Below are 15,302 nucleotides of genomic sequence, written 5' to 3'. Positions count from 1 at the left end.
GAGGATCTATCGCAGATTCGCCATGCTCCGACACCAGCTTGCTTTGTTTTAGACTTTCGACCAATTTGTCTCTTACGATGAAGCCGACCCCGTAGGGACGACATTCTTCTTCTGGGTTGCCTTTCCAGGAGAAGGTGTATCCGCCACCTCGTTCATTAAGCTGCCGTCTCCTGCCAGTTGTGTCTCACTCAGGGCGGTGACGTCGGTCTTGAGGATGGCGGAGCGACGTTCAGCATGTTGGGGTTGCCCAGGAGAGTCCTGACATTCCAGGTCCCGAAATCCATTTGGGTGGGTGGGGTGAGGTTGGGCTGGAAGATTCCTGTGTGGATTCTTCAAATGGGGGGAGGTTATTGCACATCACCCAGTGCACAGTCCCAGCGGAGCGAGGTCTAGCCCCAGTGGCAGGGAATACCGAGTGGACTGGAGACCAGGCTTTGCTGTAGGACAGGGGAGGCGGTGGGGGAGTGGTATTGTCGCAGGACAGAGTAATCCAGAGACCCAGGGTAATGCTCCGGGGGCCCGGGTTCGAACCTCACCTTGAACTCAATAAAATATCTGGAATTAAAAGTCTAACGATGACCATGAAACCATTGTCGATTGTTGTAAAAACCCATCTGGTTCACTAATGTCCTTCCGGGAAGGAAATCTGCCGTCCATACCCGGCCTGGCCTACAAGAGACTCCAGACCCACAGCAATGTGGTGACTCTGAACTGCCCCCTTGTGGGCAATTAGGGATGGGCAATAAACGCTGGCTCAGCGACGCACACATCCCATGAATAAAAAAAATGCTCCCCTCCCCCCGCTGCTGCTCCTCTCCCCCGCTGCTGCTCCCCTCCCCCCGCTGCTGCTCCTCTCTCCCCGCTGCTGCTCCCTTCCCCCCGCTGCTGCTCTCCTCCCCCCGCTGCTGCTCCTCTCCCCCCGCTGCTGCTTCCTTCCCCCGCTGCTGCTCCCCTCCCCCCGCTGCTGCTCCTCTCCCCCCGCTGCTGCTCTCCTCCCCCCGCTGCTGCTCCCCTCCCCCCGCTGCTGCTCCTCTCCCCCGCTGCTGCTCCTCTCCCCCCGCTGCTGCTCCCTTCCCCCCGCTGCTGCTCCTCTCCCCCGCTGCTGCTCCCCTCCCCCCGCTGCTGCTCCCCTCCCCCCGCTGCTGCTCCTCTCCCCCGCTGCTGCTCCCCTCCCCCCGCTGCTGCTCCTCTCCCCCCGCTGCTGCTCCCTTCCCCCCGCTGCTGCTCCCCTCCCCCCGCTGCTGCTCCCTTCCCCCCGCTGCTGCTCCTCTCCCCCCGCTGCTGCTCTCCTCGCCCCGCTGCTGCTCTCCTCGCCCCGCTGCTGCTCCCCTCCCCCCGCTGCTGCTCCTCTCCCCCCGCTGCTGTTCCCCTCCCCCCGCTGCTGTTCTCCTCCCCCCGCTGCTGTTCCCCTCCCCCCGCTGCTGCTCTCCTCGCCCCGCTGCTGCTCCTCTCTCCCGCTGCTGTTCCCCTCCCCCCGCTGCTGCTCTCCTCGCCCCGCTGCTGCTCCTCTCTCCCGCTGCTGCTCCTCTCTCCCGCTGCTGCTCTCCTCGCCCCGCTGCTGCTCCTCTCTCCCCGCTGCTGCTCCTCTCTCCATGCTGCAGCTCCTCTCTCCCCTCGCTGCTCCCCTCTCCCCGCTGCTGCTCCTCACCCCCCGCTGCTGCTCCTCTCCCCGCTGCTGCTCCCCTCTCCCCTCGATGCTCCCCTCTCCCCGCTGCTGCTCCTCTCCCCCCGCTGCTGCTCCTCTCCCCCCGCTGTTGCTCCTCTCTCCCCGCTGCTGCTCCTCTCTCCACGCTGCAGCTCCTCTCTCCCCGCTGCTGCTCCACTCCCCCCGCTGCTGCTCCCCTCGCCCCTGCTGCTGCTCCCCTCTCCCCGCTGCTGCTCCTCTCCCCCGCTGCTGCTCCCCTCCCCCCGCTGCTGCTCCCCTCGCCCCTGCTGCTGCTCCCCTCCCCCGCTGCTGCTCCCCTCGCCCCTGCTGCTGCTCCCCTCCCCCTGCTGCTGCTCCCCTCGCTCCGCTGCTGCTCCTCTCTCCCCATTGCTGCTCCTCTCTCCCCGCTGCTGCTCCCCTCGCCCCTGCTGCTTCTCCCCTCCCCCCGCTGCTGCTCCCCTCGCTCTGCTGCTGCTCCTCTCTCCCCATTGCTGTTCCTCTCTCCCAGCTGCTGCTCCCCTCTCGCCCCGCTGCTGCTCCTCTCCCCCCTCGCTGCTGCTCCTCTCTCCCCCCGCTGCTGCTCCTCTCTCCCCGCTGCTGCTCCTCTCTCCCCGCTGCTGCTCCTCTCTCCCCGCTTCTACCTCTCCCTCCCCCACCCCCCGCTGCTTGCACATTTGATTGCTTTGAATTGATAGTTGGGAATGCCTGATACTAACATGCAGTGTGTGAACCCTAGAATGTGCTGAGGGTGAGATTTGGAGTGGACAGAGAGCAGATTCCCCCACTTGTGAACGATCGTGCCAAGATGTTTACGCAGTGACGCCACTGAGCTGCACGTCTGGTCAGGGATGTGTTTGCGAGGCTGGAAGGTACAGAAGCAGCTCAGGGCAGTGTGTGACTGCAGCCTACTGCCAATGTGTGGTCAACGATACCATCTACCCGGTAAGTGGTGACAGGACAGCGGCTAATACCGAACCCCCCTCCCCTAAGAGACAAGCACAGCCTCTCTGGACACCTTCCATCCAATCATCCAGCACAGAATGTGAGGGCAGAGGTCAAGGACAGGCTCAGGGGAAAAGGTCAAAGATCAAGGGTTGGGAGTTGGAATGGATAAAGTTTGTTCACAAATAATGATATTTTATAGCACTCTTAACATTATAAAATATCCCAAAGCTCTTTACAGGAGCATTGTCAAAGAAACTTTGACACTTTGCCACATAAGGAGATATTAGGGAGCAAAGGCTTGGTATGAGGTGTAAGTTTTATGGAGAGTCCTAAGTGGGGTAGAGAGGCAGAATGGGGCAGCTAGGGCTTTCCAGAATTCACAGCACAGATTCTGAAGGGACAGACACCGAATATGGAGCAATTAAAACCAGGGCTACTCCAGACTCACAAATTAAAGGAGTGCTGATATCTCAGGAGGGTTGTGAGGCCCTTCGGCTCATCGAGTCTGTACCCATGAAAAACAACTGACCTGCCCACCTAATCCCATTTCCCAGCACTTAGCCCATAGCCTTGGCTGTTAAGAAGTGCCAAATACTCATCCAGGTATTTTTAAAGGATGTGAGGCAACCCGCCTCTACCCCCCCCCCCCCCCCTCCCAGGCAGCACGTTCCAGACCCTAACCACCCTCTGGGTAAAAATGTTTTTCCTCAAATCTGCCCGAAACCTCCCACCCCTCACCTTGAACTTGTGTCCCCCTCGTAACTGACCCTTCAACGAAGGGGAACAGCTGCTCCCTATCCACCCTGTCCATGCCCCTCATAATCTTGCCTCTATCAGGTGTGGTACCACTAGTCACTGCCTGTCTGCTAACCAGCTGTCTATCCATCTCCAGACACTACCCATAATGACATGCGCTTTAACTTTATATATTAATCTGTTCTGTGAGACCTTGTCGAAAGTCTTCTGAAAGTCTAAATAAATCACATCCACCGGTTCTTCCTGGCCAACACTAGTTACATCTTCAAAGAATTCTGGTAGATTTGCCAAGCATGATTTCCCTTTTGTAAATCCATGCTGACTTTGTCTGATTAGTGGCCCTCCAAGCCTGTACAGGTCATGATATCAAGCTTTGCTTAAACCCTCAGCACTTCCTTGTGCCGTATCCCTCTACACCCATCCTATCCATGTATTTGTCAAGATGCCTTTTGAACGCCCGTTAATGTATCTGCTTCCACAACCTCCCCTGGCAACACGTTCCAGGCACTCACCACCCACATCTCCTCTAAACTCTGTCCCACAGACCTTTCATACTTGCTGCCCCATGCAATGAAGGCAAACATTCCGAATGCTTTCTTGACTACCTTGTCCACTTGTGTTGCCACTTTCAAAGATCTGTGGACCGGCACACCCAGATCTCTCTGACTTTCTATATTCCTAAGAGTTTTGTCATTTCCCGTAACAGCCTCCCCGAGCAGGCGCCGGAATGTGGCAACTAGGGGCTTTTCACAGTAACTTCATTTGAAGCCTACTTGTGACAATAAGCGATTTTCATTTTCATTTCATTTCATTTATGTTGTATTTCCCCTCTATGTCAGACCTACCAAAATGCATTACCTCACATTTGTCTGGATTAAACTCCATTTGCCATTTCTCTGCCCAAGTCTCCAACCTATCTGTGTCCTGCTGTATCCTCTGACAATCCTCAACACTCTCTGCCACTCCACCAACCTTGGTGTCATCCACGAACTTGCTGATCAGACCGGCTACATTTCCCTCCAAATCGTTTATGCACAAACAACAGAGGTCCCAGCACAGATCCCAGTGGAACACCACTAGTCACAACCTTCCATTCAGAAAAACACCCTTCTATTGCTACCCTTTGCCTTCTGCGACCGAGCAAGTTCCTCACAGGACCGGCATGTTCCTGTGAGGAAGAAGGATAAATATCACAAATTTCGGGAACCTTGGATAACGAGAGATATTGTAGGTCTCGTCAAAAAAAAAGGAGGCATTTGTCAGGGCTAGAAGGCTGGGAACAGACGAAGCCTGCGTGGAATATAAGGAAAGTAGGAAGGAACTTAAGCAAGGAGTCAGGAGGGCTAGAAGGGGTCACGAAAAGTCATTGGCAAATAGGGTTAAGGAAAATCCCAAGGCTTTTTACACGTACATAAAAAGCAAGAGGGTAGCCAGGGAAAGGGTTGGCCCACTGAAGAACAGCGGAGGGAATCTATGTGTGGAGCCAGAGGAAATGGGCGAGGTACTAAATTAATACTTTGCAACAGTATTAACCAAAGATAAGGAATTGGTGGATGTTGAGTCTGGAGAAGGGTGTGTAGATAGCCTGGGTCACATTGAGATCCAAAAAGACGAAGTGTTGGGCGTCTTGAAAAATATTAAGGTAGATAAGTCCCCAGGGCCTGATGGTATCTACCCCAGAATACTGAAGGAGGCTAGAAAGGAAATTGCTGAGGCCTTGACAGAAATCTTTGGATCCTCACTGTCTTCAGGTGATGTCCCGGCGGACTGGAGAATAGCCAATGTTGTTCCTTTGTTTAAGAAGGGTAGCAAGGATAATCCAGGGAACTACAGGCCGGTGAGCCTTACGTCAGTGGTAGGGAAATTACTGGAGAGAATTCTTCGAGACAGAATCTACTCCCATTTGGAAGCAAATGGACGTATTAGTGAGAGGCAGCATGGTTTTGTGAAGGGGAGGTCATGTCTCACTAACTTGATAGAGTTTTTCGAAGAGGTCACAAAGATGATTGATGCAGATAGGGCAGTGGATGTTGTCTATATGGACTTCAGTAAAGCCTTTGACAAGGTCCCCCATGATAGACTGGTACAAAAGGTGAAGTCACATGGGATCAGGGGTGAGCTGGCAAGGTGGATACAGAACTAGCTAGGTCATAGAAGGCAGAGAGTAGCAATGGAAGGATGCTTTTCTAATTGGAGGGCTGTGACTCGTGGTGTTCCACAGGGATCAGTGCTGGGACCTTTGCTGTTTTTAGTATACATAAATGATTTGGAGGAAAATGTAACTGGTCTGATTAGTAAGTTTGCAGACAACACAAAGGTGGGTGGAATTGTGGATAGCGATAAGGACTGTCAGAGGATACAGCAGAATTTAGATTGTTTGGAGACTTGGGCGGAGAGATGGCAGATGGAGTTTAATCCGGACAAATGTGAGGTAATGCATTTTGGAAGGTCTAATGCAGTTAGGGAATATACAGTGAATGGTAGAGCCCTCAAGAGTATTGAAAGTCAGAGAGATCTAGGTGTACAGGTCCAAAGATCAGTGAAAGGGGCAACACAGGTGGAGAAGGTAGTCAAGAAGGCATGCTTGCCTTCATTGGCCGGGGCATTGAGTATAGGAATTGGCAAGTCATGTTGCAGCTGTATAGAATCTTAGTTAGGCCACACTTGGAGTATAGTGTTCAATTCTGGTCGCCACACTACCAGAAGGATGTGGATGCTTTAGAGAGGATGCAGAAGAGATTTACCACAATGTTGCTTGGTATGGAGGACATTAGCTATGAGGAGCGGTTGAATAAACTCGGTTTGTTCTCACTGGAACGACGGAGGTTGAGGGGTGACCTGATAGAGGTCCACAAAATTATGAGGGGCATAGACAGAGTGGATAGTCAGAGGCTTTTCCCCAGGGTAGAGGGGTCAATTGCTAGGGGGCATAGGTTTAAGGTGCAAAGGGCAAGGTTTAGAGTAGATGTACGAGGCCGATTCTTTTGCGCGGGCTTGGAGGGCCGAAGGGCCTGTTCCTGTGCTGTACATTTCTTTGTTCTACACAGAGGGTAGTGGGTGCCTGGAACTCGCTGCCGGAGGAGGTGGTGGAAGCAGGGACGATAGTGACATTTAAGGGGCATCTTGACAAATACATGAATAGGATGGGAATAGAGGGATACGGACCCAGGAAGTGTAGAAGATTGTAGTTTAGTCGGGCAGCATGGTGGGCACGGGCTTGGAGGGCCGAAGGGCCTGTTCCTGTGCTGTACATTTCTTTGTTCACCGACCTGGTTAAACCAATCGACATGTAGATTAAAATCCCCCATAATAACTGCTGTACCATTTCTACATGCATCAGTTATTTCTTTGTTTATTGCCTGCCCCACCATAATGTTACTATTTGGTGGCCTATAGACTACTCCTATCAGTGACTTTTTCGCCTTACGATTCCTGATTTCCAAAAAATGGATTCAACCTTGTCCTCCATAGCACCGATATCATCCCTTACTGTTGCCCGGATGTCATCCTTAAATAACAGAGCTACACCACCTCGCTTACCATCCACTCTGTCCTTCCGAAAAGTTTGATATCCTCGGATATTTAACTCCCAATCATGACCATCCTTTAACCATGTTTCAGTCATGGCCACTAAATCATTCACGTTGAATTGCGCCATCAACTCATTTACCTTATTCCGAATACTACAAGCATTCAGGTAAAGTGCACTTATGTTGGCTTTTATACCTCAGTTTTGAATCTTAATACTTCGATCAGTAACCTCTCCTAATTAATATTTCCTCTTAACTTTTCTCCTAAATTTCCTTGTTGTTGAACCCATATCTTCCTGTAACAACCTGCCGCGTCGCTTACCATTTATGTTTTTACTTCCCGTTTTATTGCTTTTAGTATTACTGGGCCTATTCACTGAGCTCCCCTCAGTCACTGTACCTTGTACTGTCGCTCTTTTTGATTTTGGATTGTGACTTCTCTGCCTTACACTTTCCCCCTTACTGCCTTTTGTTTCTGTCCCTGTTTTACTACCTTCCGACTTCCTACATCGGTTCCCATCCCCCGCCACATTAGTTTAAACCCTCCCCAACAGCTCTAGCAAACACCCCCCCTAGGACATCGGTTCCAGTCCTGCCCAGGTGCAGACCGTCTGGTTTGTACTGGTCCCACATCCCCCAGAACCGGTTATAATGCCCCAGGAATTTGAAACCCTCCCTCTTGCACCATCTCTCGAGCCACGCATTCACCTTATCTATCCTGACATTCCTCCTCTGACTATTTTGTGGCACTGGTAGCAATCCTGAGATTACTACCTTTGAGGTCCTACTTTTTAGGTTAACTCCTAACTCCCTGAATTCAGCTTGTAGGACCTCGTCCCGTTTTTTAACCTATATCGTGGTGCCAATGTGCGCGACAGCTGGCTGTTCACCCTCCCGCCTCCCCCCCACCAGAATGTCCTGCAGCCGCTCCGAGACATCCTTGACCCTTGCACCAGGGAGGCAACATACCATCCTGGAGTCTCGATTGCATCCGCAGAATCGCCTGTCTATTCCCCTTACGATTGAGTCCCCTATCACTATAGCCCTGCCATTCTTCTTCCTGCCCCCTGCGCAGCAGAGCCAGCCACAGCGTCATGAATCTGGCTGCTGCTGCCTTCCCCTGGTGAGCCATTTCCCTCAACAGTATCCAAACCGGTATATCAGTTTTGCAAGGAGATGACCGCAGGGGACACCTGCACTGCCTTCCTACTCTTGCTCTGTCTTTTGGTCACCCATTTTCTATCTCCCTCAGTAATTTTCACCTGCGGTGTGACCAACTCGCTAAACGTGCTATCCACGATGTCCTCAGCATCGGGGATGCTCCAAAGTGAGTCCATCCGCAGCTCCAGGGCTGTCAAGCGGTCTAACAGGAGCTGCAACTGGACACATTTCTTGCACGTGAAGGAGACAGGGACAGTGGACGTGTCCCTGAGCTCCCACATCGCACACAAGGAGTATGACACGGGTCTGGGATCGCCTGCCATGTCTTAAATCTTCGGTTAACTTATACAACTACAATCCAAAAAAAGTGAAGAAAAGATAGATAAATATACCAATGAAAAGAAAAAGAAAAACTACTTACCAGTCACTTACCAGGGTTAGAAAGCACCTGTCCCCCCCCCCCCCCCCCAAGCTTCGAATGCCCACCTAGCTTCAAATTCCCAAACTCACTCTTTGTTGTGTCTCCCTCTGGCTGTATCTTCTCTGGTTCACTGGGAGAATGAGTGGAGAAAGGTTCGAGAAAGGGAACTCCAGCGGCAGTTTGACCCAGTCAGATTGTGGAACAGGGAAACAGCAGAGACAGCTGATTGGATTTCTTGATTTTTGTAACAAAGAGGTTCGTAATTTCCACACAATTATTGTTGGAGATGGGAAAGACGTTTGAAGGCAACTGACAATTGTCTGCCACTGAATCAGACTATTCACAACCTTGGTGTCTCTTTAGTGAATTATAAATGTGCAAAGGACAAGGAAATGCCATCTTGTCATTTCTGATCTCCACCTACACCCCACCCGCTTGTAGTTCCAGGATCCTGTGCTCAGGACTGTTCGATGCTGGGAGTAATGGAGTTTTTTGCATTGTCTTACAGCCAGGGTTCGAATGGGAAGAAGGTTGTGAACGGTGCCAGTGCTTAAATGGCAGGAGGAGCTGCTCCCCTGGGTGTCCACCACTCACCTGCCTGCAGGTGAGAAATAGTCTTCTCTTTTCATTCAACATTTTTCATTCTACTCCTGAGGAGCTGTCACTTCTACTTGTTTCATCCTGCTCCGAATTCATATGTTCAAACCATAGAACCATAAAACATAGGAGCAGAATTAGGCCACTCAGCCCATCGAGTCTGCTCCGCCATTCAATCATGGCTGATATTTTTCTCATCCCCATTCACCTGCCTTCTCCCCATAACCCCTGATCCCCTTATTAATCAAGAACCTATCTATCTCTGTCTGAAAGACACTCAGTGATTTGGCCTCCACAGCCTTCTGCGGCAAAGAGTTCCACAGATTCACCACCCTCTGGCTGAAGAAATTCCTCCTCATCTCTGTTTGAAAGGTTGTCTCTTTAGTCTGAAGCTGTGCCCTCTGCTTCTAGTTTTTCCTACAGGTGGGCGGTACGGTAGCACAGTGGTTAGCACTGTTGCTTCACAGCTCCAGGGTCACAGGTTCAATTCCTGGCTTGGGTTGCTGTCTGTGCGGAGTCTGCACGTTCTCCCCGTGTTTGCGTGGGTTTCCTCCGGGTGCTCCGGTTTCCTTCCACAGTCCAAAAACGTGCAGGTTAGGTGGATTGGCCATGCTAAATTGCCCTTAGTGTCCAAAAAGGTTAGGAGGGGTTATTGGGTTACGGGGTTAGGGTGGAGGTGTGGGCTTAAGTAGGGTGCTCTTTCCAAGGGTCGGTGCAGACTCGATGGGCCGAATGGCCTCCTTCTGCACTAAATTCTATGATTCTATGTGGAAACATCCCCTCCACTTCCACTCTATCCAGGCCACGCAGTATCCTGTAAGTTTCAATAAGATTCCCCCTCATCCTTCTAAAATCTAACCAGTACAAAAGAACAAAACGTACAGCACAGGAACAGGCCCTTCGGTCCTCCAAGCCTGCGCCGACCATGCTGCCCATGTAAACTAAAATCTTCTACACTTCTGAGGTCCGCACTGATCACTGCGGAACACCACTAGCTACAGACCACCATTCAGAAAAACACCCTTCCACCTGTCTCTGTCTTCTATAACCAAGCCAGCCCACCCCGAATCCCATGTGATTTTACTTTTTGTACCAGTCTGCCATGTGGGACCTTGTCAAACACCTTACTAAAGTCCATATAAACTACATCCACAGCCCATCCTTCATCAATTTTCTTTCTCACCTCTTCAAAAACTCAATCATGTTGGTGAGACCTGACGTTCCCAGTACAAAACCATGCTGCCTGTCACTAACTAGTCCAGTTTCCTCTAAATGTGCATATATCCTGTCCCTCCGTATCTTTTCCAAAAGCTTCCCCATCACTGATGTCAGACTCACCGGCCTATAAGTTGCTGGATTATCCTCTGGAACTTCACCTGTGGTCGAAGAGGATGTGAAGATATCTGTTAAGGCCCCAGCTATTTCCCCCCTTGCCTCCCGCAGTAACCTGGGGAGAATCCATCCGGCCCCAGGGACTTGTCTACCTTAATGAAATTTAGGATACGCAACACTTCCTCCTTTGATATATTGACGTTGCCAAGAGAGTTCACACACCTAGCCCTGATCAGGATGGGCCGAATGGCCATCCACCTACGGACCTGTATCATTTAATTTGAAGTGTTTGATGTCATTTGTGTTTCCAGTGAAATGTACTTTTTTTATCAATTGCAGGGTTATGTAAAAGTTGAGGATCTTGGGAAATGTTGTCCTATCTGCAGAAAACAAATTAGCGGTAAGCTCACGTAAACACTTAATCCTCTGGTTAAACTGTGTGCTCAGTCTATCTCTTCCAATCTCTCTCTCTTTAACTCTTTCGTCTGCGTGCCTCACATAGTCTGACATTCTTTCAAACACTCTGCCTTGTTCTCAATCTCGCTTTTTCTGTTTCTCTTTGTGTCGCTGTTTTATGTGGGGAAATGCGAGGTTATTCACTTTGGTCATAAGAATAGAAAATATATTTCAAATGTCTTAAAATTGTGGGGATGTTTGACTTGATTTGATTTGATTTATTGTCACGTGCACCGAAGTACAGTGAAAAGTATTTTTCTGTGGCCGAGGAATGTACACAGTACGTACATAGTAGACAAAGAGAATAATCGACAGAGAAAATAGAACATTACAGCGCAGTACAGGCCCTTCGGCCCTCGATGTTGCGCCGACCTGTGAAACCACTCTAAAGCCCATCTACACTATTTCCTTATCGTCCATATGTCTATCCAATGACCATTTGAATGCCCTTAGTGTTGGCGTGTCCACTAATGTTGCAGGCAGGGCATTCCACGCCCTTACTACTCTCTCAGTAAAGAATCTATCTCTGACATCTGTCTTATATCTATCTCCCCTCAATTTAAAGCCATGTCCCCTCGTGCTAGACATCACCATCCGAGGAAGAAGGCTGTCACTGTCCACCCTATCCAATCCTCTGATCATCTTGTATGCCTCAATTAAGTCACCACTTAACATTCTTCTCTCTAACGAAAACAGCCTCAAGTCCCTCAGCCTTTCCTCATAATATCTTCCCTCCATACAGGGCAACATTCTGGTATATCCCCTCTGCACCCTTTCCAATGCTTCCACATCCTTCCTATAATGCGGCGACCCGAATTGCACGCAATACTCCAAATGCGGCCGCACCAGAGTTTTGTACAGCTGCAACATGACCTCATGGCTCCGAAACTCAATCCCTCCACGAATAAAAGCTAACACACCGTACGCCTTCTCAACAACCCTCTCAACCTGGGTGGCAACTTTTAGGGATCTATGTACATGGACACCGAGATCTCTCTGCTCATCCACACTGCCAAGAATCTTACCATTAGCCCAGTACTCTGTCTTCCTGTTATTCCTTCCAAAATGAATCACCTCACACTTTTCTGCATTAAACTCCATTTCCCACCTCTCAGCCCAGCGCTGCAGCTTATCTATGTCCCTCTGTAACTTGTAACATCCGTCCGCACTGTCCACAACTCCACCGACTTTAGTGTCATCTGCAAATTTACTCACCCATCCTTCTACACCCTCCTCCAGGTCATTTATAAAAATGACAAACAGCAGTGGCCCCAAAACAGATCCTTGTGGTACACCACTAGTAACTGGACTCCAGTCTGAACATTTCCCATCAACCACTACCCTTTGTCTTCTTCCAGCGAGCCAATTTCTGATCCAAACTGCTAAATCACCCTGAATCCCATGCCTCCGTTTTTTCTGCAGTAGCCTACCGTGGGGAACCTTATCAAACGCTTTACTGAAATCCACATACACCACATCAACTGCTTTACCCTCATCCAGCTGTTTGGTCACCTTCTCAAAGAACTCAATAAGGTTTGTGAGGCACGACCTACCCTTCACAAAACCGTGTTGACTATCTCTAATCAAATTATTCCTTTCCAGATGATTATACATCCTATCTCTTATAAACCTTTACAAGATTTTGCCCACAACAGAAGTAAGGCTCACTGGTCTATAGTTACCGGGGTTGTCTCTACTCCGCTTCTTGAACAAGGGGACAGCATTTGCCATCCTCCAGTCTTCTGGCATTATTCCTGTAGACAAAGCCAAAGGCTCAGCAATCTCCTCCGTAGCTTCCCAGAGAATCCTTGGATAAATCCCATCCGGCCCAGGGGACTTATCTATTTTCACACTTTCCAGAATTGCTAACACCTCCTACTTATGAATCTCAAGCCCTTCTAGTCTAGTAGCCTGAATCTCAGTATTCTCCTCGACAACATTGTCTTTTTCCTGTGTGAATACTGACGAAAAATTTTCATTTAGCACCTCTCCTATCTCCTCGGACCCCAAGCGCAACTTCCCACTACTGTCCTTGACTGGCCCTACTCTTACCCCAGTCATTCGTTTATTCCTGACATATCTGTAGAAAGCTTTAGGGTTATCCTTGATCCTACCTGCCAAAGACTTCTCATGTTCCCGCCTGGCTCTTCTTAGCTCTCTCTTTTGGTCCTTCCTAGCTAACTTGTAACTCTCGAGCACCCTAACTGAACCTTCATGTCTCATCTTTACATAAGCCTCCTTCTTCCTGTTGACAAGTGTTTCGACTGCTTTAGTAAACCACGGTTCCCTTGCTCGACCACTTCCTCCCTGCCTGACAGGTACATACTTATCAAGGACACGCAGCAGCTGTTCCTTGAACAAGCTCCACATTTCCATTGTGCCCATCCCCTGCAGTTTTCCTCTCCATCTGATACATCCTAAGTCATGCCTCATCGCAACATAATTGCCTTCCCCCAGATATAACTCTTGCCCTGCGGTATATACCTATCCCTTTCCTTCACTAAAGGAAACGTAATGGAATTGTGGTCACTATCACCAAAGTGCTCACCTACCTCCAAATCTAACACCTGTCCTGGTTCACTACCCAGTACCAAATCCAATATGGCCTCGCCTCTCGTTGGCCTATCTACATACTGTGTCAGGAAACACATTGGACAAAAACAGACCCGTCTAAAGTACTCAAACTGTAGTGTTTCCAGTCAATATTTGGAAAGTTAATGTCACCCATAACAACTTCCCCGTTGCTTTCGCTCCTATCCAGAATCATCTTTGCAATCCTTTCCTCTACATCTCTGGAACTTTTCGGAGGCCTATAGAAAACCCCTAACAGGCTGACCTCTCCTTTCCTGTTTCTAACCTCATACTACCTCATTAGACGAGTCCTCATCAAACGTCCTTTCTGCCACCGTAATACTGTCCTTGACTAACAATGCCACCCCTCCCCCTCTTTTACCACCTTTCCTGATCTTACTGAAATATCTAAACCCCAGCACCTGCAACAATCATTCCTGTCCCTGCTCTATCCATGTCTCCGAAATGGCCACAACATCGAAGTCCCAGGTACCAACCCATGCCGCAAGTTCACCCACCTTATTCCGGATGCTCCTGGCATCGAAAAAGACACATTTTAAACCACCTTCCTGCCTGCCGGTACACTCTTGCAACTTTGAAACCTTACTCATGACCTCACTACTCTCAACCTCCTGTATACTGGAGCTACAATTCAGGTTCCCAATCCCCTGCTGAACTAGTTTACACCCTCCTGAAGAGCATTAGCAAATCCCCCCCCCCCCCCCCCCAGGATATTGGTACCCCTCTGGTCCAGGTGTAGACCATCCCGTTTGTAGAGGTCACAGCGACCCCAGAATGAGCCCCAATTATCCAGAAATCTGAAACCCTCCCTCCTGCACCGTCCCTGTAGCCACGTGTTCAACTCCTCTCTCTCCCTATTCCTCGTCTCGCTATCACATGGCACGGGTAACAACCCAGAGATAATAACTCTGATTGTCCTAGATCTAAGTTTACACCCTAGGTCCCTGAATTCCTGCCTTACATCCCTATCCCTTTTCCTACCTATGTCGTTGGTACCTATGTGGACCACGACTTGGGGCTGCTCTCCCTCCCCCTTAAGGATCCCGAAAACACGATCCGAGACGTCACGCACCTGGGAGGCAACACACCAACCGTGAGTCTCTCTCGTTCCCACAGAATCTATTATCTATCCCCCTAACTACGGAGTCTCCAATGACTAATGCTCTACTCCTCCCCCCTCCCCTTCTGAGCAACAGGGACAGACTCTGTGCCAGAGACCTGTACCCCATGGCTTTCCCCCGTAGACCCCCCCCCCGCAACAGTATCCAAAGCGGTATACTTGTTACTAAGGGGAACGACCACAGGGGATCCCTGTACTGACTGCTTCCTCCCAGCCCCTCTCACCGTCACCCATCTATCTTGATTCTTCGGAGTAAGTACATCCCTGAAGCTACTATCTATGACCACCTCTGCCTCCCAAATGATCCGAAGTTCATCCAGCTCCAGCTCCAGTTCCCTAACGCGGTTTCTGAGGAGCTGAAGATGGGTGCACTTCCCACAGATGAAATCAGCAGGGACACTGACGCCGTCCCTCACCTCAAACATTCTGCAGGAGGATCATTGCACTACCTTCCCTGCCATCCCCTCTAGATAAAAAAAGAAAAAGTAAGAAAGAGCTTACCTGTCATTCACTCCCCTTCTCAGCGAGCATTCACCCAGCAACCTCTGCGCCCCGCACGATAACACCTGAGGGAAAATAAAAGAAAAACTACTTACCAGTCACCAGCCAATCCCTTACCTGCAGGCCGTGACATCACGGTTCAACTTCTTTCTACTTCTACCTGCCCCCGAGCCTTCCTCTTGACCTTTACAGCGGTTGTTTTTTATTGGTTAGAGGAGGGGGTAGGGAGGGAAACACTGAAGAAGT

At 50.1% G+C, this 15,302-nt stretch overlaps 1 protein-coding gene across 1 annotated transcript in view; it reads left to right on the top strand.

Moving 5' to 3' along the window:
* sspo (SCO-spondin) overlaps positions 1-15,302 on the top strand; it is a 1,206,999-nt gene that overhangs the window by 1,125,734 nt on the left and 65,963 nt on the right. Inside the window, 3 exon segments of the mRNA XM_072468611.1 lie at positions 2,382-2,587; positions 8,967-9,062; positions 10,727-10,787. Coding sequence (XP_072324712.1) covers positions 2,382-2,587; positions 8,967-9,062; positions 10,727-10,787 — 363 coding nt within the window.

This window comes from Scyliorhinus torazame, chromosome 11 (genome assembly GCF_047496885.1).
Source record: "Scyliorhinus torazame isolate Kashiwa2021f chromosome 11, sScyTor2.1, whole genome shotgun sequence".
NCBI lineage: Eukaryota > Metazoa > Chordata > Chondrichthyes > Carcharhiniformes > Scyliorhinidae > Scyliorhinus > Scyliorhinus torazame.
This window is presented reverse-complemented; position numbering and strand designations above follow the sequence as displayed.